The sequence below is a fragment of the Mustela lutreola genome, chromosome 2 (genome assembly GCF_030435805.1).
Source record: "Mustela lutreola isolate mMusLut2 chromosome 2, mMusLut2.pri, whole genome shotgun sequence".
Classification (NCBI taxonomy): Eukaryota; Metazoa; Chordata; class Mammalia; order Carnivora; family Mustelidae; genus Mustela; species Mustela lutreola.
The window spans coordinates 1,441,656-1,466,735 of NC_081291.1; the positions used below are offsets into that span (position 1 = coordinate 1,441,656).

Genomic DNA, 25,080 nt, shown 5'->3' on the forward strand with positions numbered 1-25,080 from the left:
GTTGGGGCGTCGGCGTCCTCGTCTTTGTGTCCCTGTGCCCCGGGGACACTGCTGGGGGAGGGCAGGCCCAGCCAGCAGCTGGTCTGGGATCTCTTCTGTGAGGAGGGGAGAGTCGCAGCTGCCCGCCCTCCCACAGTGTGACCGAGCACTCGGGGAGCCCCAGCTGGGCCGGTGACCACCCGCTGCCCAGGCCCCCCTGCCTGGCGGTCTGAACACTGGAGACACGGGGTCCCCAGCAGAGCCTTCTGCCCAGTCCTCTGGGACATCATTCTCTGCCCTGGTCCAGGCCTGCCCCCCCCCGCCCCCGCCCCCTTCCCGTTCCCGGATCTCAGAGCTGCTGATAGTCTGGGCCGACACTCCCTGCCCCTGGTCCCACTCCTGCCTGGGGGGGGCTGCTCGTCAAGGACAGACGTATGACAAGTCGGTCACAGGCTGCGCCTCCTATCAGCGTGAGGAGACAGGCAGTGTGGTCAGAACAGAGGAGGCTTTGAGCGCTTCCTGGCTTGCCCTGGCCCGTGCTGGGGCGCCAAACACTGGTCCCCAAGGTCACAGCCCAGGAGGAGGTGGGGCCCGTCTCCCGCACAAACAGCCTGGCCTGGCCTCGGGCATATAAGCCAGAGCCGCCCAGCCCCTCCCGCAGCCAAGATGCGGGCTCTGCTGCTCCGGCTGCTGGCCCTGGTCCTGTGGGTGACGGGGTCCCCACCGGGAGCCGGGGCCCCCGCCCTGCCTGGAGAGCCAGACATGGGCACGGAGGGGCTCATCTTCCACCAAGACTGGGATTGGCTGCCAGGGAGCCCACAAGACCCCCTGTGCCTGGTGACCCTGGACCAGAGCGGCAACAGGAGCAGCACCCCGCTTCGGGTGGTGGGGGCCCTGAGAAGCTACGAGCACGCCTTCCTCGAGGCTGTGCAGCGGGCACACTGGGGTCCCCACGACCTGGCCACGTTCGGGGTCTGCACCGCCAGTGCGGGGCAGCCCGCACTGCTCCCTCTGCGGCAGCTGCAGGCCTGGCTGGGGGAGCCCGGGGGGCGGCAGCTGGTGGTGCTGCACCTGGAGGAAGGTATGTGGGGGGCTGTGACCTGCTGCTGAGCGGAGGATCTGCCCCTGGTCCCCTGGAAAGGAGATGTCCACACCAGACCCCTCCCCAGCTTCCCCCATGGCCCAGAGGCGGGTGCTCTTGGGCTCCTGTGGAGGCTCTAAATCCCCAAAGCTGGGCTCCCGGACCTGCCCCTTCCCGCCCTTCCCAGGGAAGGAGCCCAACGGAGGGGCTGGTCCAGCCGAGGCGGCCCTGCTGTGAGAGCTGGCCTGTCCCTGGGAGCCACTGGAGGAATGGGCGGCCCCCAGTGAGAACCCCAGGCGGAGACCCCAGGGAGCCCAGCATGAGCGGCCTCACCACTCCCCACCCCCCGCCGCTCATTCCTCTGGGCGACCCGTGCTGGGGTGTCAGACCTCTCCCGCCAGGTCCTCAAGGCTCCCAGTTGGGCCAGGGGCTCTCCCTGCAGGAACGCAGGGCGGGTGCGGGAAGGGGGCTGGCTCCGGGGCCTCAGGTGTCGTCCCCTCCCTGTCCGTCCTGGCCACAGTGAGCTGGGAGCCCGCGGTCACACTGAAGTTCCAGGCGCCCCCACCCGGAGGAGCCGGTCCCCTGGAGCTGGCGCTGCTGGTGCTGTACCCCGGGCCTGGTCCGGAGGTCACTGTCACGGGGACCGGGCTGCCAGGCACCCAGGTACCAGGACACCCAATGGGGCAGTTCCTGGGCCTCCAGGAGCCCTCGCCTAGCAGAGGAGAGGGTATAGAGGTGGTGGATTCGTTTTTTTTGTTTTTTTTTTTAAGATTTTATTTACTTGTTTATTGGGGAGAGAAGGAGAAGCAGGCTCCCCGCGGGGCAGGTAGTGGGATGCGGGGCTCCATGCTGGGACCCTGGGATCATGACCTGAGCCGAAGGCAGACGCTTCACCAATGGAGCCCCCCGGGCATCTCGGGAATGGGGTTTTTAACCGCGCAGAACAAGGTTCTGAGCGTCCTGGGTGGGCAACGGGCACCCTCGCCGCAGCCAACTGGGCTGAGCCTCCATCTCCACAGAACCTTTGTTGGGCCCAGGACACGCGCTACCTGCTGCTGGCTGTGGAGCTCCCAGCGGGGGCCTGGCACAGCCCTGGGGTCACCCTGACCCTGCAACCCCAAGGAGACGGTAGGCTCTCAAAGACGGGGAGCTGGCAAGGGTGGGCTGCCCTAGTTCCTCAAACGCTGAGCGCCCCGGGGTCGCGCCGCCCTTCCAGGTGCCCCCCTGAGCACGGCCCAGCTGCAGGAGCTGCTGCTCGGCCCCGACCCCCGCTGCTTCACGCGGAAGACCCCGGCCCTGCTCCTGCTGCCTCTGCCCGGGCCCAGTCCAGTGCCCGCGCGCGGCCTCCTGGACCAAGTGCCCTTCCCGCCACCCAGGTGTGTGCAGGTCCAGCGGGGGGGAGGGGTGCGAACGGGAAGAACCTCGCACCTGCTCACGCCTCCCAGCTCCGCCTTCCAGGCCCTCTCAGGAGCAGGAGCCCGAGGAGCCGCCGCCCAGCGCAGACCCCTTCCTGGAGACGCTCACACGCCTGGTGCGCGCCCTGCGGGGGCCGCCCACCCAGGCCTCGCCGCCGCGCCTGGCCCTGGACCCGGGCGCGCTGGCCGGCTTCCCGCAGGGCCTCGTCAACCTGTCGGACCCCGCGACCCAGGAGCGCCTGCTCGACGGCGAGGAGCCGCTGCTCCTGCTGCTGCCGCCTCCCGCCACGGCCACGGCTGGGGACGCCGCGCCGCTTAGGAGCCCCGAGTCCGGGCCCTGGGCCGCGGGCCTAGCGCACCGTGTGGCCGCCGAGCTCCGGGCCGCGGCTGCCGAGCTGCGCGGGCTCCCGGGCCTGCCCCCCGCCGCCACGCCGCTGCTGGAGCGCCTGCTCGCGCTCTGCCCCGGGGCCCCGGGGGGTTCGGGCGGCCCCGGCGGCCCCGGCGGCCCGCTGCGCGCGCTGCTGCTGCTCAAAGCGCTGCAGGGTCTGCGCGCCGAGTGGCGGGGGCGCGAGCGGAGCGGGGCGCCGCGGGCACAGCGCAGCGCGGGGGCCGCGGCGGCGGACGGGCCGTGCGCGCTGCGCGAGTTGAGCGTGGACCTGCGCGCCGAGCGCTCCGTGCTCATCCCCGAGACGTACCAGGCCAACAACTGCCAGGGCGCGTGCGGCTGGCCGCAGTCCGACCGCAACCCGCGCTACGGCAACCACGTGGTGCTGCTGCTGAAGATGCAGGCCCGCGGCGCCGCCCTGGCGCGCCCGCCCTGCTGCGTGCCCACCGCCTACGCCGGCAAGCTGCTCATCGGCCTGTCGGAGGAGCGCATCAGCGCGCACCACGTGCCCAACATGGTGGCCACGGAGTGCGGCTGCCGGTGACCCCCAGGCGGCCCCGCGGCGCCCGCCCGTGTCTGTCCAGACCCCCCCCCCCAATAAAGACCAGCGAGCACCAGCTGGTGTGTACGTGCGCGTGGGCACAGGCGGGGGCCCCTCCTGGCCGCTCTCCCCCAGCGCGGACGCGAGCGTCATCCCCGGTGCCCCCGGCCTCCACTCCCGCCCCCACCCCGGCCCCCCACCGCCCGCTGGAGGGCCTCCCTTCTCGGACCTTCAGGCCAAAGGAGCCAGCGACCCTGGGGCTGCAGCTTTCAATTTATTTCTATGAACCTCGGGGCCACGCACGGCGAGGGGGGCGGTTCCGAGTATTGGGTCCCGGGACCCAGGCCTGGCTCAGTCCCGCCCCTTGCCCGCCCGGTGCTTCTGGCGGCCTGGAGGCCGGTCCTCGTCGGGGCGCCGCAGGGAGTCCCAGGCTTGTCTCCTTTTCTGTCCCGGGTCTCGGGAGTCCTGCGCCCAGTGGCGGTGGCCCCCTTCGCGCACCTCCCAGCGCCGGGGTAGGGCTCCTCGGGGTTCCCTGGCGGCCCGTGGCTTCTCCTGCTTCCGAGGCCGCTCCTCCTTCCGCGGCTTCTCCTTCCGCGGCCGCTCCTCCCTCGACGGCCTCTCCTTGCGAGGCCTCTCCTTCCGCGGAGGCTCCTTGGGCCCGCGCTTCTCCCCAGCAGCGCTGTCCGCACCCTCCCGCCTGCCGGGAACCTCAGCCTCCTCCGCCGCCGCCGCCGCCTCCTCCTCCGCCTGGGGTGCCGGCGGTCCTAATGGGGGCGCCCAGGCCTTGGGCTTCGGCTGCAGCTGCCAGGCGGGTGGTGCGAGGCGCTGGGGTCAGCGCACACCTGCCCAGCGCGGGGTCCAGGCACCTTGCCCCCGCCGCCCACGGTCACTCAACGGAAGCGCTTACCGGGGCTGCTGCTGGCTCCGGGGCTGAGCTGGGCGGTACCCATGGCTCAGGGACAGGCGCAGGGACGTCCGCTTCCCCAGCCACAGCATCTTGGAGGGGAGCGGAGTCAGCCCAGGCGGGGAGGCGGGAGCTGCAGACCAAACCCTCCGCCCAGCCCTCCCCCCTGGAGCCCTGTCTGCCCTCCTGACCTCCGGGGCTGCAGCGCCCCCTTCCCTCCACATCTCCCTCGTGCCAGTTGCAAAAGGGCAGGCCCCGTTCCTCCGTGGGCTGTGGGAGCTCCCTGGCACATACCCCCCAAAGGGGGCTCATAGGGCCAGTCCTGGGGGGCAAGGACCTGCTCACCCACGGAGGAGACAGGTGTGCTGAGATACAATCTGGGAGAGGAAGGGCCCCCGGAGGAGGAGGCACTTTCTCCCCGAGCCAGCACAGAGGGAGGGCCCGCAAGGTCAGTGGCTGAACGGGGGTGCACAAGGCGGGGCGCTTGGGGGACCGAGGACCCCTCGCAGAGACCATGCCAGGGAGAAGGGGACCCCCCCGGAGGGGGGAGCCAGGTATAGAAGACACCCTGCCTCGGGAGGGGAGGTACCAGCCCAACCCTTGGGAGCACGTGAGCTTCCCCGGGAGGGCCTGCGCCCAGGCTCACCACGGCACAGCTGGAAGGCTGACCCCAGCAGCGCCACGAATGAGGCCAGCACCAGACACTTGTTGAGGGACAGGTCTCCCCAGGGCAGCTCATCACTCAGGGCCAGAGCCGGGGGTGGCGGCAGCCGTTGCGGGGGTGGCGAGGCCTGTGCCTTCCTGCGCATGGGGCTCCGGGGTGCTGCGGGGAGCAAGGGGTGGGCTGGGCGCGGCCCCATGGGGCTCTGCCCACCCTGCCTGAGGCCCTGGGCGGGGGATGAAGCCGCGCGTGCGTCAGAGCCTCACTGGGATGTGGGGGATGCTCTAGAAGGTGCCAGCTGAAGCCCAGGAGCGCCTCACGTTGTGTCATCACGAATTCGCGAGGCTTCCAGCCCTGTTAGTTAGGGCTGGTGACACGGGACGGAAGACAGCCAGCAGCCCCACTGCACCCTGTTCCCCTCCCCCCAGATCCAAGGACCCAGCCCAGGGCCTCCCCCGACCCCCCCCCCCCCCGCTTGCTGGGCCATACCCACTCCCCCACCTCACCCCTGCCTTCCGCAAACCTACTTGCTCCTGCTTTCAGCCTCTCTTTCCCGGGTCCTGGGGCCACTTTGGCCACAGGCTCCTTTTCTGTCTTCTTGGGCCTGGCATCCACACTGCCTGGAGGGCTGCCCTCAGCTTGAGAAACCTATGAGAAGCCATGAGTGGCCCGGGCTGTTTCTTCCCCTTCTTTCCTCCAAGGGAACCCGAACCCTTCCCATGGGCCGGAGAGAGCCACCCCTCTGGGCAGCACGTCCCTGACTCCAGGGACATCCCAGGCGGTAACCCCAGGACCCCGGCTACTCACATGGGGCCAGCTGCTAGAGTCGGCCAGCCTGGGCGTCGCTATGGGAGGAAAAGGGGGAGAGTCAAGGTTGTGAGAGCCCCCCAGGCACACCACCCCCCCGCGGGGCTCTGCGGGGCCAGGGGTGCGGGATCCCTCCCATTCCACAGATTGGAAAGCAAATGGGCTCAGAGGCAGTCCTGCCCAAAGGCCACGCGGCACTTCGCTGGCGGCCTCTGACCTGTATCTCTGGGGCTCCTTACATATCCCCCAAGGCACGAATGGACACGGGTTGAAGACAAGGAGCAGAGTTGGAGCTGGCCCAACGTGGGAGTCTTAGTCCTGGGTCTGCCAGTTAGCCACCCGCTGACCATTTAGCCACCCGGCTCAGCTGGTGGCCGGGGGCGGGGCTCCGTCCTGCCCGAGCCCCTGTGGGTACCTCGAGCCCTGCCCTCCTGGGGCTGCTCAGGGCAGGGGTCGGCCAGCATGGAGAGGTCCTCGCCTGGGCAGCTGCCCAGGCCTCCATCCAGCTCCTGCAGGGCCCTGGTCGTCATGGAGATGTCTGACCCTGGGATCCTTGGGAGTTGGGGGGCAGCGGCTGGAGAGGAGGCGTCTTGCATCAGACGTGTCTTGCATTGGCTGAGCCCCTGCTGTGGGCTGCGCCTGACCTGGGGGCACCCCTTGTACGTAATTGTACATAAGTCACGGTGGGGTGGGCGTGGCCCAGCGCCCCCACCCCACCCCGCCCCCTCCCTGTGCTGGGACCCCTCCCTGAGGTGCGGAGGTTGCTGGGGCCCCTGAGAGGGCTGGGACCCACCCAAGGTCACACACAGATGAGCTAAGACCGCCCAGACCAGAACCCTTGGCCCCAGGGTCAGCTCAGGTTCTCTGAGACCAGACACTATTTTTACCCAGTGCCGAGGCCTGGGGAACAGGCAGATGTGCCTCCAGGCCCCTCCCGGACTTTCGCTCCCGGGTCTTTGAACCGTCCCAGACCCTGGCCCCTAAATCCAGAAGCTCAGGCTGTAGCCCCCCCCAGGACGGGCCTCACTCCGGCCAGGACAGGCAGGGGCGGGGGCCCCCAGGGGCTTCCTGATCCCAGCGCTGGGGCCCCAGCCTCCTCCCATGACCCCCACTCCCATAGGACAGATGGGGAAACTGAGTCTCCAGAGAGAGCCATCCGCCAGAGGTCGTAGGCAGCCTGTGGTCACACCCAGCTGAGCCGGCTCCCCACAGCCCTGTTTTGGGCCCCCCGGTGGCCCTGGCTGCCAGCGTTAGCATGTTCTGCCGTCTCTGGTCAGAAGAGTGACCCTTCCCCTGGGGCCGGAGCAGGCCTCTGAGCGAGGGACCCAAATGGGCAGCGGGCAGGTGCCCTTAGGCATGTAGGGGGGCAGTCACAAGAGCTGGGGGTCCCCGTGGACCTCAGAGATGCCCTCCCCAGACACAAGGGACCGTTCCCCAGCCCAGGCCTCCCCCTGCCCCACTTACTCCACGGCCGCCACAGTGAGCCCGCTGGACAGATGGAGCCCGGGGAGCGTGGCCCCAAGACAGACGGTGACAGGTGTGCGGAGGCCGGGGCGTGGGCCAATCCGCGGGGCGGGCGGTGGCGGGAAGGGGAGGAGGGTGGCGGGGGATGGTGGCTGGGGAGGCCTCCACCCTTGCCGCGGGACTGAGCCTGGGCCAGAGGGTGACCCCCACCCCCGCTCCAGCACAGAGCCACTGCCCCGCTGGCCACAGTGGCCTGGGCGGCTTGCTTCCTGTCCCTGAGCCTCAGAGAAGCAAGTCCGGGAGGTGAGGAGAGCACAAAGGGTCACCTTGCTTTCTCCCTCAAATCCGGTCAGCCGCCTATGAGCCACGAAGCGTGGGCCGGGCTCCCCTGTGGTGAAGCCAACGGGGTACAAGCTCCCGGAGCAGCCAGGGGTGGCCCGTGGGACCCGGAGCCTGAGGGGGGGCCCCATGGGAGAAGCCTGTTTCCTCCTCTAGAACCCGAATTCAAGACCACTCCATAGCCAGCAGCACGGCTGTGCTGCTCCAGAACATTCTGTCACCGGAAAGTAACCCCCTCCCCTTTCACCAACCCCTCCCCCAGCTCCCTCCTGGCCCCCAGCCCCCATGAAGCCCCCTTCCCGTCTGTGGAGGAGCCTGGTCTGGACATGTCACACGCGTGGACTCACACCCCGTGTGGCCTCCTGTGTCTGGTTCCCTCCCTGCACGCCGTGGGCTCGTGGTCCGTCTCTGGGGCCGCGCGTGGGGACCTCGGTCCTGCCCGCAGCTAAGGGACGCTCCCACATGGGGGGGACACGCTGTGTTATCTGTTCCTTGGCATCCAACAGGGCTGGGAGCAGTGGGGGGAGTGGGGGCACTGCCCCTCAAGCCCAGTGTCAGATCCTGTCTTTAGAAAATATAAAATGTGAATATTTCGTTCATCGTTGGATTTTTATGCATTAATTTTTTTTTATTGTGGTAAATCCACATAACATGAACCACACCATTTTTCTCTTCCGAGCGCACGGCTCAGCGGCGGGAAGCACACTCCCTCGTCCTGCAGCCACCCTCCGTCTCCAGAACCTTCCATACCCCCCAAGGAGACTCTGTCCCCACGAAGCACAGACTCCCCACCCCGGACCCAGCCCCGACTCCCACCCTGTCCTCTCTGTGTGGACGAGACTCCTCTGGGTCCCTCCTGGGAGTGGGGTCCCGCGGGACGGGTCCTTCTGGTCTGGCCGCACTGGCTCAGTCGTTAAGCCTCTGCCTTCCGCTCAGGTCATGATCCCGGGGTCCTGGGATCGAGCCCCGCATCGGGCTCCCTGCTCAGCGGGAAGCCTGCTTCTCCCTCTCCCTCTTCCCCAGTTTGTGCTCCCTCTCTCGCTGTGTCTCTCTCTCTGTGTCAAATAAATAAGTAAATAAAATCTTTAGAGAAAAAAAAAGCAAAGATCTGGTGAGACACAGGCCCGTATATGTCTAGTGTCCTCAGCGAACGTGCACTCTCTTGGCTTTATACGTTTCTTTCTTTTCTTTCTTTCTTTTTTTTTTTTTAAAGATTTTACTTATTTATTTGACAGACAGAGATCACAAGTAGGCAGAGAGGCAGGCAGAGAGAGAGGAGGAAGCAGGTTCCCTGCTGAGCAGAGAGCCCGATGCGGGGCTCGATCCCAGGACCCTGGGATCCTGACCTAAGCCGAAGGCAGAGGCTTAACCCACGGAGCCACCCAGGCGCCCCTATACGTTTCTTTTTTTTTTTTTTTTTTTTTTAAAACCACATTTTTTTTTTTAAGATTTTATTTATTTATTTGACAGAGAGAGATCACAAGTAGGCAGAGAGGCAGGCAGAGAGAGAGGAGCAAGCAGGCTCCCTGCTAAGCAGAGAGCCTGATGTGGGGCTCAATCCCAGGACCCTGGGATCATGACCTGAGCCGAAGGCAGAGGTTTAACCCACTGAGCCACCCAGGTGCCCCCCCTATACGTTTCTTTTTAAGTTATTTCTACGTCCAACATGGGTCTCAAACACAACCCCACGTCGACGAGCGGCGTGCTCCACGGACCGAGCCCGCCAGGCTCGTGTTCAGTGACAGAAATTCTAGAGAAATGAAGATAACCCTTGGTGAACACACAGGAGAGGGCCCCGTGGGGCAGGGTCCACATAGCTGCGTCCTCGCCTTCAGACGTCCTCCTGGGGACTGTTTTCATTCTATCACGAAACCTCCGCGGGGACACGCGCCACCCTGGGCGTGTCCCGGAGCCCGAACAGGGAAACCACAAAGGAGATAAGAAGAACATTTTGCCGGCTGGAGATAAGCCTCCGGGTCATCTGGCCCCTCGGGGGCTTGGGTCCCCGTGTTTGCCAAGAGCTCCCTGGGCCACCAGCGTGCGGGGCTTCACGGCCAGACTGCGGCCGGTGATGCCCTCCCCGGGCCCGGAGCCCGCCGGGCTGGCCGCCACCGGTCAGAACCCTCGCGTGTTTTCCGGCCGATGGGGCCGGGGCCCCAGGCCTGATGCCTCTGCGTTCCCAGGAGCGGAGGTCGCCGAAGGGCCAGGCTGGACGTGATGAGAAGAGCCGCGACCGTCTTCCAGTTTTACTCTTGGGCATTTTATTACGAGAGACTCCAAATGGCGGACCGTTTGCAGCGGACACTCGCCCACCCGCACCCCTCCCACCGCATCCCGCCGCGAACGACCGCCGGCTCCCTCTGTCTGGCTCCCGCTGCGCGGCCACGGCCCGCTGCCGTCTTGCTCTGCGTTTTTTTTTTTTTTTTTAAGATTTTATTTATTTATTTGACAGACAGAGATCACAAGTAGGCAGAGAGAGAGGGGGAAGCAGGCTCCCTGCTGAGCAGAGAGCCCAATGAGGGGCTCCATCCTAGGACTCCGGGATCATGACCTGAGCCCAAGGGCTCTCAGCACCTGGCAGGGATGTGGGAACAGTGTCCCTTGTCGTCTTGAGGAGGGCGGGCTCTGGGTCTCGGGGATGGCCCCCTCTGCCTGCTGTCGGGGAGGTGGGGACAGCTGGCATGAGGAACATGTTCATTGGCTTTGGTGGCTGTGGGGGCAGGGCGGGGACTCAGGCGCCTGCCCCCACCAGGATGGGAAACCCCAAGGCCGGGTCTAAGTGTCTTTCCAGATGTCATCTGGCATCAGTTGGATCTTGGGGACTGAACACACGTTCAGGTTCTCGGGTGGCAATGGACTCCCACGATGCATGGTCAGGCCGGTCACATCTGGGGGCCCTCCTGGACACGGGGGTGGGGGTGGGCACATCTCTGGCCCCCACTCCTCGGTGCCAGGAACTCCCCCCGTCATGGCAACCACGGACGTCCCAAGTCATTGCCCCGTGTCCCACCCATGTCACGTCCTCCTTTCTCTGTCTATTGTGGGTGCCCCCGTAAATGCTGGGTCTGTGAGGAAGGTCACCTCCACTCTCGGAGGACTGCGGGGTGGAAGGAAGTTTCCGGGTCAGGTGCTCAAGGCAGCCTGCGCTGGCTGGGCTTGCTGGGGACAGAGAGACAGAGACCAGACCTGCGGGATGGGCCTTGAGAGGTGAGGGACCCCCTGGACTGCAGGATAGGAAAGAGGTGTATCAGGGGGAGCTTCTTGGAAGCGGTGAGAGCTGAGCTGCAGGGGTGGGACAGAGATGCTGTGGGAGCAGGTCGAGGAGGGAAAGAGCCCATGCCTCGTGTCCTGCTGAATCACCACGGCCACATTAGGTATCTGGGGGTGCCAGGGAGGCTGGGGGGGCTCTCACTCTGATTTTTGAAAAAGGATTTGCAGAGTATAGTTGTCTAACAGCCCCCCAAAACGTCCATGTCCTAGGTCCAGAATGTGTGGGTGAATTACGTCATGGGGTTAAAGGGACTTTGAGGTGGGGGCAGGTCAAGACCCAAGGTGGGGGTGACCCTGGGTTCCTGGGGGGCCCAGCTCTCCCTCATGAGAGGGAGGCAGAGGGCGGGGGTCTCAGAGACGGGCAGACCCCGCGCTGCTGGTGGGGAGGACGGAGGGGACCGCGGGCCAGGAAAGGGCAGGATCTGGGTCTCCCTGGGGCTCCTGGGACACCAGCCCTGCCCACGCCGGGGTTTTAGGACTTCCGAGCCTGGAACTGTCGAGAATCAATCCCTGTGGCTTTAAGCCACTAAATTGGGGCACTCGTCCCAGCGGCCCCCGGGGAGCTCCCACACGGAGGGAAGCGAACCTTCTGCGTCTGGGTCCGCGGCAGCCGGTGGCGTGTGAACTTCAGCCACATGCGGTGGCTCTAGTTCACGCTGAAGCAGGTCCGTACCTATGTGCGACGTTAAAATAAAACGCAGAGTAGGGGCGCCCAGATGTGACCGGCCTGACCATGCATCGTGGGAGTCCATTGCCACCTGAGAACCTGAACGTGTGTTCAGTCCCCGAGATCCAACTGCGAGCAAACCTTTTGATGCCAGATGACATCTGGAAAGACACTTAGACCCAGCCTTGGGGTTTCCCATCCTGGTGGGGGCAGGTGCCTGGGTCCCCGCCCTGCCCCCACAGCCACCAAAGCCAATGAACATGTTCCTCATGCCAGCTGTCCCCACCTCCCCGACAGCAGGCAGAGGGGGCCATCCCCGAGACCCAGAGCCCGCCCTCCTCAAGACGACAAGGGACACTGTTCCCACATCCCTGCCAGGTGCTGAGAGCCCTCGGATGCCCTCCCCGCCGGCCCGCACCCCGCCAGCGACTCTCCCCGAGTCGGACGCCCTGCCCCACCTGACCCCACAAGCGCCCCTTTTACTCTTCAACCTCTGCTTCTTTGCAGGTTGCTCAACTTGTTTGTGTTACCAGGAAGCTACATCTTGCCCCTTCCCACCCACAGTGATCCCAAATTAAAGAGCACATTGGCCAGCAACAGCGCAAAGCCCGCCGATGAAGTGGGGGACCCTTCCCATCCAAGTCTTGGGTCTCTCAAGGCTCCTGCTGGTTCCCTGTAGCTGAGGAGGGCTCCAGACGCCGCCCCTGCAGGGGAGGCACTCTGGTGGACATCTCACTGTTCCAGGTGCTTCCTGGGCAGTGGACCAGAGCTGGTCTTGAACCTACTGGTGCTGAGGGTCAGCTGTGGTCTCTGTCACTTTCTGGCCGCAGGCATGAGGGGCAAACACCCTATGACCCAGTGACCAGTGGCCAGTCTGAATTCTGGACTCTTGGCCCAGAGTTGCTCGTCTGTGCGAAACACTGGGGAACCCACAAGAGGCAGAGAACCTAAAAAAGAAACAAACGAAAAACCCAACCAGATTTCAAAGTGCAGAAGCTCTTCCAGCCTCAAGAAGACAGGGCCTGAGTCATAACAAGACACCAGTCCCACAGAGAGTGACGGCCACGGCCGCCCCTGCCAGTGTGGGTGGGCTGGAGGGCGCCTTTGCAACGAAAGCGTGCCCCTCTGCGCAACGACTGGAAACCATTGGAAATCAAAGCGAGAAGCCACTTTTTTTTTTTTTTTTAATTTATTTGAGAGAGAGACAGTGAGAGAGAGCATGAGTGAGAAGAAGGTCAGTGAGAGAAGCAGACTCCCCATGGAGCTGGGAGCCCGATGCGGGACTCGATCCCCGGACTCCAGGATCATGACCTGAGCCGAAGGCAGTTGTCCAACCAACTGAGCCACCCAGGCGCCCCAAGAATCCACTTGTTTTTAAGTTTCACCACAGGCTGCAATGCTACACAAAGTCACGGATTAAATATTCTTTCCCAGAACAATTCCATGGCGCTGGCCCAACACACGCAATTCTTAGAGTTTTGGTGGCGTTCTCGTAATGCGTGTTCGGAAGCTGCAAATAAGACATTTGTACGTGGAATTACTGTATGAATATAAATACTGCATTTCCTCCTGGCAAGGAATTAATAAGACACACGGATTCAGCAGACCTGCTGTGCAGACGAAGCTCCTGTGGGTTTTGCAATCATTCAAGGTCTCTTTGGGGAAAGCTTGTGTCTCTAACCCAGATGGACACAGCGGATTGAAATAAAAATGAGATAAAAACGAGAGGCATGAATTGTGAAGACAAAGAAACATACAAGAGTTGCTTCAGTTCCGCCTAACTCTCCAGACCCTCCCTTTGTGCCTGAAAAGCAAAATCAGGAAAGGAAGCAGGACCTGCAAGCTCTGTGCTCCACTGGCACCCCCGGGGAACAGCTCCCACCTCTGGTTCTGGACTCTTTCTTGCCTGGGCTGGTGGTGCTCACCCAGGAGGGGGTCTCTGTGGACCCGGGAGGGGTCTGCGCTGACCTGGGACAGGTCTGTGTTGACTGGGGAGGGGTCTCCGCTGACGGGAAGGGGTCCTCGTTCACTGGCCGGGGGTCTGCACTGACCCAGGAGAGATCTGCGTTCACCCAGGAGGAGTCTACATTGACCAGGGAGGGTTCCGAGTTCACCGGGGAAAGGTCTGCACTGACCCAGGAGGGGTCTGCGTTGGGTTCCGCATTCACCGGGGAAAAGTCTGCGTCCACCAGGGAGGGGTCTGCGTTGACCGGGGAGGGGTCTACACTGACCCGGGAGAGGTCTGCATTCACCCGGAGGGGTCCGTGTTGACCGGGGAGGGGTCTGCGTTCACCGGGGAGGGGTCCGCGTTGAGCAGGGAGGGGTCTGCGCTGATCTGCGCTGACCTGGGAGAGATCTGCGTTGACCGGGAAGGGGTCCGCACTGACCCGGGAGGGGTCCGCGCTGACCGGGGAGGGGTCTGCGTTCACCGGGGAGGGGTCCGCGCTGACCGGGGAGGGGTCTGCGTTCACCGGGAGGGGTCCGTGTTGACCCGGGTGGGGTCTGCGTTGACCCGGGTGGGGTCTGCGTTGACCCGGGAGGGGTCCGCGCTGACCGGGGAGGGGTCTGCGTTCACCGGGGAGGGGTCTGCGTTTCTCTGGGAGCAGGACTGTTGGCTGAGCTCGGAAGCGACACGCTCCATTTCATGAAACACGAGCGTCTTGAGCATGAAGGTTCTCTTCAGCCGCGGCGGTCCGGAACCGAGCCAGACCGAACCCAGAAACCCACCGCGGGACCGACCCTTCCGAGGTTACCACCGAAAGGCATTTCACTCCGTGGGGCGGGGGCTCTGGGACCTCCGCCCGCGAATACGAGGGCCTCTGTCACCCCGAGCCTCCCGGAAGAGGGGGCCCCGCTTGGGGCAGGGACACTAGCGAGGGCGACAAGGGCCACGGCGGAGACGCCGCCACTGGCAGCACCCGAAGACCCGTAAGGCGCGGCGCCCCCCGACCCCAGGCCCCGCTGATGGGGGCGGGGCGCGTACGCGGCGCTGCGGACGCCACGGCGCCCCGCCTCCCGCGCCCGCAGAGAGCCGCCATTGGTGGAGGGGGCGGTCCCCGCGGCGGCCCCGCCCCCACCCCGGCCGTCCGCCAGTCAGACGCTGAGGGGGGCGGGCACGTCCGGAGCTGCCGGGGGCCCCGCGGCCCCGCCCCCTCGCGCGTCCGCGTTCCGGGCGGCGTGGGGGCGTGGCCCGGGCGCGGCGCCTATAAAGGCGGGCGGCGGCGGCGGCGCCATTTTGCGAACGGCGAGCAGCGGCGGCGGCGCGGAGACGCGCAGCGGAGGTTTCTGGTTTCGGACCCCAGCGGCCGGATGGTGAAATCCTCCCTGCAGCGGATCCTCAACAGCCACTGCTTCGCCAGAGAGAAGGAGGGGGACAAAGCCAGCTCCGCCGCCCACGCCGCCCGCGCCATGCCGCTCCTCAGCCTGCACAGCCGCGGAGGCCGCAGCCGCGAGCGGTGAGCGCCCCGCCCCCGCCCGAAGCTTCCAGAAGCGCCGCCGCGCAGGCCCGCGGGGGGCCCGGAGCGCGGAGTCCGTCCCCGTGTCGAGGCCTCCCCGCAGCGGGGGCGGGCGCTCCGGGGGCTCGGGGCCCGGCGGGGCTGGGGGGGGCGGCGCGGCCTGACGTCGCGGCCCGCGGGGGGGGGGTGGGGACGCGCGGGGCGCCCCTGGGCCGCGCCCTCCCCTCGGCGGCGCGCCCGCGGCAGGTGCGCGTCCCCCCGGCGGGCCGCGGAGTCGGGGGCGCCGCGCGGAGCGCCGAGGCGGACGGGGCCGGGCTCCGAGCCGGGAAAATGGAGGCGGCGTTGGGGCCTGTGGGCCCCGCGCGGCCAGTGGCTGCTCCGGCGCGGGGCGCGCGATGGCGAAAACCTCCCCGGGGGCCGCGGGCGCGTGCGGGAGGGGCGGCGGCGGGGGCGCGGGCCGGCGAGGCTCCTGCGCGGGGCTGAGCGCCGCGTGCTGCCGTGGCAGGGCCCCCGCCGCCGGCTGCAGTCCCCTGGGTCCGGGGCCTCGGTGGTGCTCCTGATGTCCCTCACCCACCCCTGAAGATCCCAGGTGGGCGAGGGGATAGGCAGAGGGATCACAGCCCTGCGGCCGCCGTCCTGCACGCCGTGAGTACCGCGCGGGCCGGGCCGGGGGCGGGCGGGGGCTGCGCAGTGCCCGCGGCGGCCGTGCGGACCGGCGCTCCCTCCCGCAGGACGAGCGGCTGCGCGTGACCGAGGAGCCCGCGCCCCACGGCCCGACGAGGATTCTGCGCGCGCAGACGCGGCTCTCGAGCTCCCGGCGCGTGGACTGGCGGGCGGTGCTGCGCGGCCGCTGCCTCTACGTGGAGATCCCGGGCGGCGCCCTGCCCGAGGGCAGCAAGGACAGGTGGGCCGCGGGGCGGGGCGGGCAGGCGGGCGGGCGGGCGGGGACCCCGGGCCGCGGGCGGGGCGGCCCCTGACGCCGGCCCTTCAGCCTCGCAGTTCTCCTGGAGTTCGCGGAGGAGCAGCTGCGCGCCGCCCACGTCTTCGTCTGCTTCGCCAGGAACCGCGACGACCGAGGTGCGCGGGGCCGGGCGGGGCGCGGGCGGGGCGGGGGCCGGGCGGGCGGGGCGCGGCGCGGCGCTGACCCGGCTCCCCCGCAGCCGCCTTGCTCCGGACCTTCAGCTTTCTGGGCTTTGAGATCGTGAGACCGGGGCACCCCCTCGTCCCCAAGAGACCCGACGCCTGCTTCATGGCCTACACGTTCGAGCCGGAGTCCGCGGGCGACGACGAGTAGCGGCGCCGCCCCCGCCTCGCGGTCCCTCTGCGCGTCGCGGCGCGCGTGTCGTGCTGGTGCGGACACGCTCCTCCGGATCGGCGGTGCGCTCTCGCGGCCCGACGCGCGGCGCCGAGGCGTCTGCTTTAATTCTAAATAAAAGTTTATATTTTACTCTCCGCGGCTGCTCGGGCTGATTCCGGTTGTCGGCGCGGGGGTCCGGGGTCCCGATCCGGAGCAGCCCGGTCGCTCCGGCGCCCCCAAGACCGGAATAAAAGTGGTGTCGCCCCGCACCTGTGTCGGCTCCGTGCTGTTCCCCCGGCGCTGACCCCGCCCCGGTGCCCCGGGACCGCTTGGGTCGGGTGGGGGCGCGGGTGTGCCGGTTCCGAACTGCGTGACCCCTCCCGTGCGGGGGAACCGCCGCACCCCTCTGGGGCAGCCCGGTCCTGTGCGGTCTGGTGCGTGGCCGGCCGGGACCGGCGCCCCCCCCCCCCCAGGTTTTCAGTCCTGGCTGCCCCAGGAGGCCCTGGGTGGCCGACCGCCCCACCCCAGCTGCTCTGCTGCTCCCCGGCCTTATCTGGGGTGGCCACTGCTCCGCGCTGGCACAGTTCCTGCTGGCCCGCGCAGCCTCCCCTCTGGTTCTGTGGGTCCGTGTGGGGTGGGGCTGAGGTGCTGGCCTGCGCCTGGACTTGCGCAGCCCCGTCCTCGCCTGTGTGGGCTCCCGGGACACCAGCAGCCCCTGGGGAGGGCCTTGCAGGGCCGCTCCGGTGGGGGGGGCAGGGGTGGTCAGAGCGGGGATGTGGGGTCTGGGACCCGCAGAGGGTCAGCGGGGCTCGGGGGTTCCTGAAGGCCTACGCCGGGCAGGCCTGCTGTGCCACCTGCTGGCCGCATCTGAGCACGGCGGAGGTGGACGCTGGAGCCTGGGCGGCAGCGGGAAGAGGGGGCATCTTTCACGGAGCGGGACAGGTACCCGCAGGGATGGGAGTGTGTCTGGGGATGTTCAGCGACTGAAGGTGGGGCCGGCCCTCAAAGGTCCGAAGGGACAGAGCCGGGCAGCACACCAGTCTGGGGGCAGTGCAAAGGGCTTTGGAGTTGGGGTGTTGCAGGGTACAGAGGAGTCTGAAGCAGATGAGTGGAGACGGGCAGAGTGATTCAGGGGCAGAAACCAGGTGGGCAAGTCCTGGAGGTCAGCGGACAGGCAGTGAAGCCGGAGGGACTGGCCGGAGGGAACATGGGAAGGAGCCCACTCTGTTCTGAGGGCACCGAGCAGCCCTGGTCGTCCCTGGGAGTTAGCCGGGAGGGGGAGGGGAAGCGAGGGGGCACGACTGGAGGCCCCAAAGGCAAGGGCGGTGGGACCCCTCGGGGCCTTTTCCAGAGGCATAGACTGAGACCCGTTCTCTCCCTCAGGGTCCCAGTCGAGACTTCCTTGCGGTGTTCCGGCGTCCTGGGCGTTTAAACGGCTGCTGCGGGTTAAGCCTGGCTCTGGGGGAGCTCCTGGGGGAGCTCAGAGCCTGCGGGGTGATGCGGTCAGGGGGCAGGCCGTGAGATAAATACTTCCAGGTGGTGGTCGCTGCTCTGGGGGCAGGCACGGGGAGGAGCGACGTGATTTGCTTAGAGGAGGTGAGATTCGGAGTCAGGCGGGGGGAACAGCCCATGCAGAAGCTTGGCAGCTGGACAATTTAATTTCACGGAGGAAGAGCGCGGAGGCCACGGTGGGTGGAGGGAGTGGGGGAGGCCGAAGGCATGGGATCCCGTGGGGACGCTTGGGCAGGTGAGTTCAGACTCCTCTGAGGCGGGCTGTGCTGGGGGCCTGGGCGTCTCGGGTTCTAGGAGCTTCCCCTCCCCCTGGAGACGCCAACCAGGTCTAGAGTCACAGTCACTGGCCATCCTCGGCACAAGGGGTGCTCCGGGGCAGGAGATGGAGGACAGCGTCACCTCCTCACCGTCTCGGTGACCCTCAGACTCCAGCACTAGAGGGACAGCCTCACCTCTGCTGGAAGCTGGGGGGAGGGGTCCCATACTCACACAGACCTTGGTGGACAGGGAGTGGCCACAGCCAGTAGAGGTGGGGGTTGTCCTGGCATCAGAAAGCCTCTGGAGGCACTGGTCATTAGCCCCAGCCTCTGGCTTCCAGGGGAGGACTTGGGCCCAAGTCCCCGGCGTAGAAAGGGGGCCGTGTGTCCACGGTCCTGCACCCTTCTGGCTGTTTCTGGAAGAGGGCGTCCCCTCTATCGTGGAGGTGGTCCCCACTGGCCTTCTGGCGCCAGGCCTGGGAAGGGTGCCTACCTCTCGGGGAGGCCCTTGGGAGGCATCAGTCCCACAGCAGCGCCAGGGCGTGGCCCAGGGAGGCCTCCGTGGCCTCAGCCAGGTATGTGCAGCACAGCCAGTCCTCCAGGCCGGGCGCCTCCCCTGCCGCGGCCCGCTCGGCCAGGTGCAGGACCAGCAGCGCACGGCGCACCCGCAGCCAGGGCCCGAGCAGGGCTCCTTGGCCGCGCAGCGCAGGCCCGGGGCCCCAGAGCAGCACCTGCAGCGCAGCCCGCGCCTGGGCCGCCGAGGGCCGCGAGTGGGCCAGCCGGGCCGCCAGAGTCTCCAGGCCGGCTGCCAAGGGCGTGGCTGAGGGCGCCGCGGGGCCCAGGAGGGCACCTAGCAGGTGGCTCAGCTGCTGCGCGTGGGGGCCCGGGGGGCCCGGGGGCTGGGGTCGGACGCGGCCAAAGTCGGCCAGCAGCAGGCGGGGGGGCCCGGCCGTGGCACAGCCCCGGGGCGCCGCCAGCAGCAGGTTCTCGGGCCGCAGCTCTGCCAGGGCCGCGCCCCGAGCCTCCAGGTGCTCCAGCGCCGACGTGAGCTGCAGCAGCAGCAGGGCCGCGACCCAGGGGAACTCCGCGGGACGCGGCCGCCTGCCCACCTCGGACAGCCACTGGGTCAGTGTGCGCTCTGGCACCTCAGCCGCCAGTGCCACGGAGCCGCTCCAGGGCGCTCCGGGCAGTGCGTCCTCGGGTACCAGGCCGCACAGCCCCTGCAGGTTGAAGTGTGGGCCCAGCGAGGCCTGCAACTCCAGGCCCCACGGGTGGGGCTCCTCGGCTCCCGGCTTGGGCACCTGAGGGGCAAAGGGGGGGGCCGTCAGAGGCCTGAGCGCGGAGACCCCCGCCGGCGCTCTGCCCGCAGAGGCCTTCCCGCCGCCCCTGCTGCGTGTGCTCGGCCTCCAGAAGCAGGAGTTGCAACGTGTTAATTCGCTGTCTGTCGCCAGCATGGTTTCAGGGAAAGCTCCGCTAAGGACGATGGGGTCGGGGGTCGGACTGCAGCCCCTCAGAGGTGTGAGGAGGCGGGCAGTGTGGGGGCCGAGGGCAGGCCGTCCCAGAGAAACACGACCCAGGCCGCGGTGTCATTGGACGTTCCAGTAGCCACATTCTACACCTGCTAACTACGGTGGACACGACAACCCCCATACTCGGTTTAGTCGGAGCCAAGATGTCCAGAAGGTTAGCAAGCAGCCGCCGTGAGCGTCCAGGCTACGGCAGAGCAGGTGTCTCGCTCGGCGGCTCTGTCCCATCCTGAGATCCATCTCGGGGTTGGGGGGGGCGGCCCTGGCTCAAGGCCTCTGAAGCCCCAGCAGCCAGAAGCCCTAGTGCAGGACAGCAAGACTCTTTCTAGAAGGTCAGAGGAGCACCAGCTCTGGGAATTACATTAGACTCGCCGGGCGGGGTGGGGGCTTCCACGCGGGAGTCAGGGCCCAGCGGCCGTCCCTGACCCACGCGGCCAGCTGCACTGCCCTCCCTTGCGCTCGGGGTGTGAGGGGGACGGGCCGCCAGCGCAGCCTCACTGCTGAGCATCGTCTGAAAAGTCTGCGTCTGACACGAGTGGCTTCACGGGGATCTGTTTTTTTCTCCCCGAGTGGCGCGCAAAAACGGAAGATCTTATGACAAGGGCGGTGCCAGTCGCGTAGCAAAGCGTGTGTGGGGATTCGGTGGGTAAGGGCGCTTTGGGCTCCGTAGGACGGCTCAGGGCACGCAGAGGGGCTCGACATGCTGATGGTGGCAGAGACTAGGACTTATTATATGGTGGCCACGGAGCACGGTGGACTGGGTGCAGACGCGGATTGCAGGGCGCCTGGGAGGCGGGGGTTAGGACTCCCTGACGACGCGCGCATCCACCGCCACACACCTCGGACCCGCGGTTCCCAGGGCTGTGTCCGCGCGTCTGTCGCGGATTAAGATGGGAAGCCCAAGTGGCGTGCGTCCCAGACGACACCCAACGTGGGAGACCGGGGGCGGCTCCGCGGAGCAGGGGCACGGGCGGGGCTCACCTTGGCAGCCAGCATGTGCCACGCCTCATCGCCCACCCGCACCAGGCGGTAGTAGAGGGCGTCCCCGCTGTCCACACAGGGTGAGCTGTCCAGGAGGCGGAAGCCGTGGCCGGGGTGACAGGGACCCGGGCGGCCCCCTAGCAGCCGGGCCCGGAGCTGGGCGTGCACGGTACGGAGGCCTTCCAGCTGCTGGGCCTCCAGGAAGGCGCGCACAGCCTCGGGGCGATGCAGGTCGGGCCAGCCGAGGCCCAGCAGGCTGTCGAGCGAGCGAATGTGTGGCTGCGCAGGGGGACCAGGGGCCCACGCTCGGTCGTCGCCGGCCTGGCTCTCGTCCACACTGTGGGACCCCAGATAGGGCCTCCGAGGCTGCCCTGCGGGAGTGGGGCCGGAGCTGGGGGCCCTGTGGGTGGGCAGGGACTGGGTCCTGGCCAGGGTCTTCTTGGGCAGAGGTGGGGGCAGGGGCTGCGGGTCAGTCAAGGGGGGCCTGGATGTCCGGGAGCGGCAGGCCTTGGATGGCAGCAGCTGGGCACGGACCTCGCCTGATGGTGGGGAGCAGGGAAGGGGTGAGGACACATGGGCTCGGGCCCCTCAGCCCCCACTGCCCTGTCTGCAGGATGCGAAGGGTGGCCCCGTGGGGTACGGGTGCCCTGCAGTTCACAGAGGAGCGACGTGTCGGTGGCCAAGACACGTCCACCCCACACCAGGCGACCCTGTGTCCCTGTGGTGCTCCGGCCAGGTGACCCCACCTCTGGGAGCCGCAGCTTCCTCGCGTAGATGAGCTGGGGCTCCCAGCTGCTCCCTCCCTCAGCAGAGTTTTGTGGGGACCGTGACACTGCGGGTGGGCTAAGGGGCCTCCCTAAGCCCTCGGGCTCAGCCGCCCGCCCTGCCGCCCCAGTCCTCCAGCCAGGCCCCCCAGGGGCTCACCAAGGTTGCTGTAAGTGGGCGGAGTCGGCCAGGTCGGGGCGTCAGGCCCAGGGGTCTCGGTGGGTGGCTCAGGGCCGCTCATGCTGCAGTGGTGGGGGGGTCAAAGTTGGGGACCCGCGGGGGTAGGCCGGTGCGGGGTGCTGATGGTGTGCGTGGGGGAGCAGGGAGCTAGGCGCGGGGGGCAGCCTCGGTCGTCTTGTCCGGACTGGCCTGCTGGTGGCCCTGGGGCGGTGTGTCGCCCTCCCTGGGCTCCTTTCCTCTGGGTGGGGCAGGAACACCCCCTCTCAACCGTCCAGGACAGGGAGAAGGACCCTGTGCTTTTGCGACACGGACTGAATAGAAGGTCCAGCTGTGGGGGCCGGGCCAGGGATGGGGGGTCAGCTGGGGGCCTACGACAACACCAGGTCTCCTTCCCAGAGCTGGGCAGCCGGGCCACGCCCCACCCAGACCCCTGTCACCCCGACCTCCACGAGGTGCTGCTTCTGCCCACCCCCCACCCCAGGACCCCTCCAGGAGCCCCTACCTGCAGGACCTGAGTGACGGGGGGGCGGGGGCAGTCTTGGGGTCAAACTCCGGGGCAGGCGCTCGGCCCCGTCCAGGCTGCCCGGTGGCCCGCAGCCGCCCGGAAGCCCCGTGCAACCGAAGACCGCAGGGCGGGGCGCCCGCTGCATCACTTCCCCAGGCCGTGCTGCCTGCCTGCCCGCAGGGGACGCCTCCCTCCGAGGTGGGAAGGATCCTCTAGGCAGAGGACGTGGCCTGGGCCACGCGTGGGGGGCCGGGGAGGGGGCGACACGGGGACGGTCCCTGCGCTGAGGCTCAGACGACGGACGGCAGTGGGGAGCCAGTCATGCTGGGGATCCCGGGCAACGCGGGGGCAGCGAGAAGCGCCCCCAGGCCGGCTCTTTCCTCCCTGGTTTTCACTTCCCCTTCTGCGGGTCATCGTCACTGGAGCTGCCCCCCGCCCCCGCCCTCTGCCCGCCCAGCCTGGGACCCGGGGCAGGGCTGGCGGGAGCAAGCGTCCGTCTGAGCTCTGGACGGTTCGTCTATGATGGCCACACGGAGAAAAGCACGGTCGGTGGAAACCCGGGGGTCCAGATGCTGGAACTCAGCCGTGTTTGGGCTGGAGGTTTGCCGCCGGGCCGCGGCGTGAAGGGCGCCCAGCTCCCCGCGGCCTCCCCACCCCCTCCGTGAAGGGAAAGCGAGCCATCCCCTGCGGGCAGAGTTGCGATGGCACAGTCCGTGCTGGGCTTCTGTCCCCGCCCCTGTGGTTTGGCTCAGGGGCCGTGAGCGCAGAGAGGGTGGAGGGTAGGGAATTCTCGGGGGGCTCCATGGCCGGGCCGGGCACAGTGATGGGTCCTCGGGGGGCTCCATGGCCGGGCCGGGCACAGTGATGGGTCCTCGGGGGGCTCCATGGCCGGGCTGGGCACAGTGATGGGTCCTCGGGGCAGTGCTGGGTGCCCAGGGCCCTGTCTGCGGGGGAAGCAGGTGCAGCCACAGGTGACCAGGTTCCACACGGGGCCCCGGCCCCGTTCTGGGCAACAGCGACAGACTGAGCTCAAGGCCTTTCCAGCGTGAGGTTCCCTGACTTGATCCCGTGTTCTCCCTTCTCCCCACACTCAGCTTCCTGAGCCGACAGATTGACGGTCTCCATCTGTCACCGGTGGGCGCCCCTTGGGAACCTCGCAACAGGAGGAGGGGGGAGGGTGTGGGCTCCGAGGGACGGATTTCGCAACTCCAGGGTGGTCAGGGTGGGACCAGAGGTGCCTGCGCTGCCCACATCCTTCTGAGGTCCTTTCCCAACAGGACACCCGTGGGCGCCCCAGCTGGCAGCTGGCTGTGACCTGCCCCCGGGGGAGCGCGTGCCAGGCACCCACCCGAGCACGGAATGTACGGTGAGGCCGTCAAGATACAGAGCATCCTGGGCGCCTGGGTGGCTCAGTGGGTTAAGCCACAGCCTTCGGCTCAGGTCATGATCTCAGGGTCCTGGGATCGAGTCCCGCATCGGGCTCTCTGCTTGGCAGGGAGCCTGCTTTCTCCTCTCTCTCTACCTGCCTCTCCGTCTACTTGTGATTTCTCTCTGTCAAATAAATAAATAAAATCTTTAAAAAAAAAAAAAAGATACAGAGCATCCCACGTGAGACTGAAGAGACGCAGTGGGCTGTCTGGCCCGGGGCCTCCAGTGCCGTGGGTAAGTGACCTGTCTGTCCCTAGAACGCGGCCTGGCGGGGTCCTGTGGGGCGGGGGCTGTTTTATTTGAGACGGATTCTTGCTCGTGGTGGAGCGAGGCCAGGAGTTCATTTTCTTGGCGGAACGCTGATCTGGAAGACCGAGTGCCCGGTTTGCCCTTCCGTTTTGTGCCTGAGGGCAGGGCCTCGCTACCTCCAGCCTGGTCCCCGCCCTGTGTGGCGGCGTGGCCAAGCCGGGGCTGGGGTGGGGGCCGTGAGTGGGCAGCGGGCTGGGACCGGGGTGATCTCTCCGGGGACTTCTGCTCCCAGGACGGGGCAGGGTGGTGGGCTTGCCTGGGGGCCGGCTGCCTGCCTCGGGCGGGCCTCTCCTCTGAGGGCTCCCGGGGGGCCTTCTCAGGCGGATAGGGCAGAGCACCCAGCACCCCGCCGAGCCCGAGCCCCGCTGGGTGAGCCTCCCCTGAGGCTCAGGACTGGGGACCTTTGGCCTTGGCTCAGCACCGTCAACAAGGGAGATGCCCCGGGGCTGCCCCGCCTGGGGGACCAGCCCTGCTGACCCGTTCCACACTTCTGAGCTCCGGACGGTCGACTAAGAGATCCCAGCTGTTGTAAGCCTCTCAGTTCTGTTACGGGGCGTCCCTGTGCTCAGCTTAGGGACTCCCTGGGGCGGGCAGAGGCTGGAGGGGCCTGGAAGAGAGGGGAGCCACACAGAAAGTGGGTCTGCGCCGGGAAATGGCCTTAGAGATGCGCGGTGTGCGGGCGCGGCCGGAGAAACTCGCTCACCATTGAGCTCCGTCTGGGAGGGGAAACCGAGGCAGGGATGGTCAGTGCCCCCCTCCCAGGCCCAGGCATGCTGACTGGACCCCTGTCCTGTATTTTGGGGGGACCCACAGAGACCCTGTGAGTGGCCCATCCTCTGTTTGGGTTCCTTTCCGCTGGGCCTTGGAAGGAGGACCCCTCCGCCCCACCGCAAGAACGAGACGGACTCAGGACCTCCTGGGTCTTGGACCTGGTTTGAACCAGGGAGCTGGGCATCGCTGCGGAGGGGTGGTTTGTCCTGCCGCTGCTGTGGGAGGAGCAAGGAAGGGGGGCTCCGGGAGCTCCAGGGCCGGCGCCCTCGCCTAGCAGCTTCCTGGAAGTCAGGCGTGGAGGGTCGCCCACAGCCTGATGCGTCCCCGTCCTGCAGCGCGAGAAAGGACACTTCTTCCCAGCGTCAGATGGGAACCCGGAGGCCTGGAGAGAGGCCCCGAGTGGCTCGTGAGAGGCCGCCCGTGGGCATCTCACCCGGGTCAGAGTCTGCTGACTGGTCTGACCCGGCGTACCTCCTTCCAGAGAGGGTGGATAAAGTGCTTGGTTTAAAAGCCTGCTCTGGGGGTGCCTGGGTGGCTCAGTGGGTTGAGCCTCTGTCTTCAGCTCAGGTCATGAGCCAGGG

At 67.2% G+C, this 25,080-nt stretch overlaps 4 protein-coding genes across 5 annotated transcripts; 2 read left to right on the forward strand and 2 right to left on the reverse strand.

Annotated features, from left to right (window-relative positions):
* Positions 1–14: 14 nt before the first annotated feature.
* Positions 15–3,467, forward strand: AMH (anti-Mullerian hormone). The gene is made up of 5 exons (XM_059159341.1): positions 15–1,060; positions 1,581–1,723; positions 2,080–2,188; positions 2,277–2,436; positions 2,519–3,467. The coding sequence occupies exons 1-5, from the start codon at positions 646–648 to the stop codon at positions 3,402–3,404; spliced, it is 1,713 nt and encodes a 570-aa protein (XP_059015324.1). The 5' UTR covers positions 15–645; the 3' UTR covers positions 3,405–3,467.
* Positions 3,468–3,662: 195 nt separating this feature from the next.
* On the reverse strand, positions 3,663–14,181 carry JSRP1 (junctional sarcoplasmic reticulum protein 1). Its single transcript, XM_059165322.1, has 10 exons — positions 13,985–14,181; positions 13,524–13,796; positions 7,564–7,690; positions 7,238–7,424; positions 6,189–6,347; positions 5,774–5,811; positions 5,494–5,614; positions 4,952–5,128; positions 4,309–4,397; positions 3,663–4,202 (listed from the first exon to the last, which is right to left on the reverse strand). Exons 1-10 carry the CDS (start codon positions 14,179–14,181, stop codon positions 3,753–3,755), a joined length of 1,818 nt encoding a protein of 605 aa, XP_059021305.1. The 3' UTR covers positions 3,663–3,752.
* Positions 14,182–14,724: 543 nt separating this feature from the next.
* Positions 14,725–16,420, forward strand: OAZ1 (ornithine decarboxylase antizyme 1). The gene is given in 6 exon segments (XM_059159349.1): positions 14,725–14,968; positions 15,474–15,525; positions 15,527–15,613; positions 15,700–15,872; positions 15,960–16,045; positions 16,129–16,420. Coding segments are annotated over 6 exon segments (678 nt in total). The 5' UTR covers positions 14,725–14,822; the 3' UTR covers positions 16,263–16,420.
* Positions 16,421–17,904: 1,484 nt separating this feature from the next.
* On the reverse strand, positions 17,905–22,124 carry PEAK3 (PEAK family member 3). Of its 2 annotated transcripts, XM_059159350.1 has the most exons (5): positions 21,989–22,124; positions 21,466–21,548; positions 20,542–21,080; positions 20,400–20,435; positions 17,905–19,335 (listed from the first exon to the last, which is right to left on the reverse strand). In XM_059159350.1, the coding sequence occupies exons 2-5, from the start codon at positions 21,545–21,547 to the stop codon at positions 18,553–18,555; spliced, it is 1,440 nt and encodes a 479-aa protein (XP_059015333.1). In that variant the 5' UTR covers position 21,548; positions 21,989–22,124; the 3' UTR covers positions 17,905–18,552. The 2 variants fall into 2 exon arrangements, with proteins under 2 accessions (XP_059015333.1, XP_059015334.1); XM_059159351.1 differs by lacking the exon at positions 20,400–20,435 and having other exon boundaries at positions 21,989–22,121.
* Positions 22,125–25,080: the final 2,956 nt, after the last annotated feature.

Coding starts and splice junctions, on each gene's coding strand:
- AMH (XM_059159341.1), top strand. CDS start 646: ATGCGGGCTCTGCTGCTCCGGCTGCTGGCCCTGGTCCTGTGGGTGACG. Junction 1,061..1,580: donor GGTGCTGCACCTGGAGGAAG/GTATGTGGGGGG, acceptor TCCTGGCCACAG/TGAGCTGGGAGCCCGCGGTC. Junction 1,724..2,079: donor CCGGGCTGCCAGGCACCCAG/GTACCAGGACAC, acceptor CCATCTCCACAG/AACCTTTGTTGGGCCCAGGA.
- PEAK3 (XM_059159350.1), bottom strand. CDS start 21,547: ATGAGCGGCCCTGAGCCACCCACCGAGACCCCTGGGCCTGACGCCCCG. Junction 21,081..21,465: donor GCCCACTTACAGCAACCTTG/GTGAGCCCCTGG, acceptor CCCCACCATCAG/GCGAGGTCCGTGCCCAGCTG. Junction 19,336..20,399: donor CTGGGAACCGCGGGTCCGAG/GTGTGTGGCGGT, acceptor TTTGCCCCTCAG/GTGCCCAAGCCGGGAGCCGA.
- JSRP1 (XM_059165322.1), bottom strand. CDS start 14,181: ATGCTCAAGACGCTCGTGTTTCATGAAATGGAGCGTGTCGCTTCCGAG. Junction 7,691..13,523: donor GTGAACGAGGACCCCTTCCC/GTCAGCGGAGAC, acceptor GCCCCCCCTCAG/GCTCCGGGTCCCACGGGCCA. Junction 4,398..4,951: donor AGCCTTCCAGCTGTGCCGTG/GTGAGCCTGGGC, acceptor CTCCCCTCCAAG/ATGCTGTGGCTGGGGAAGCG.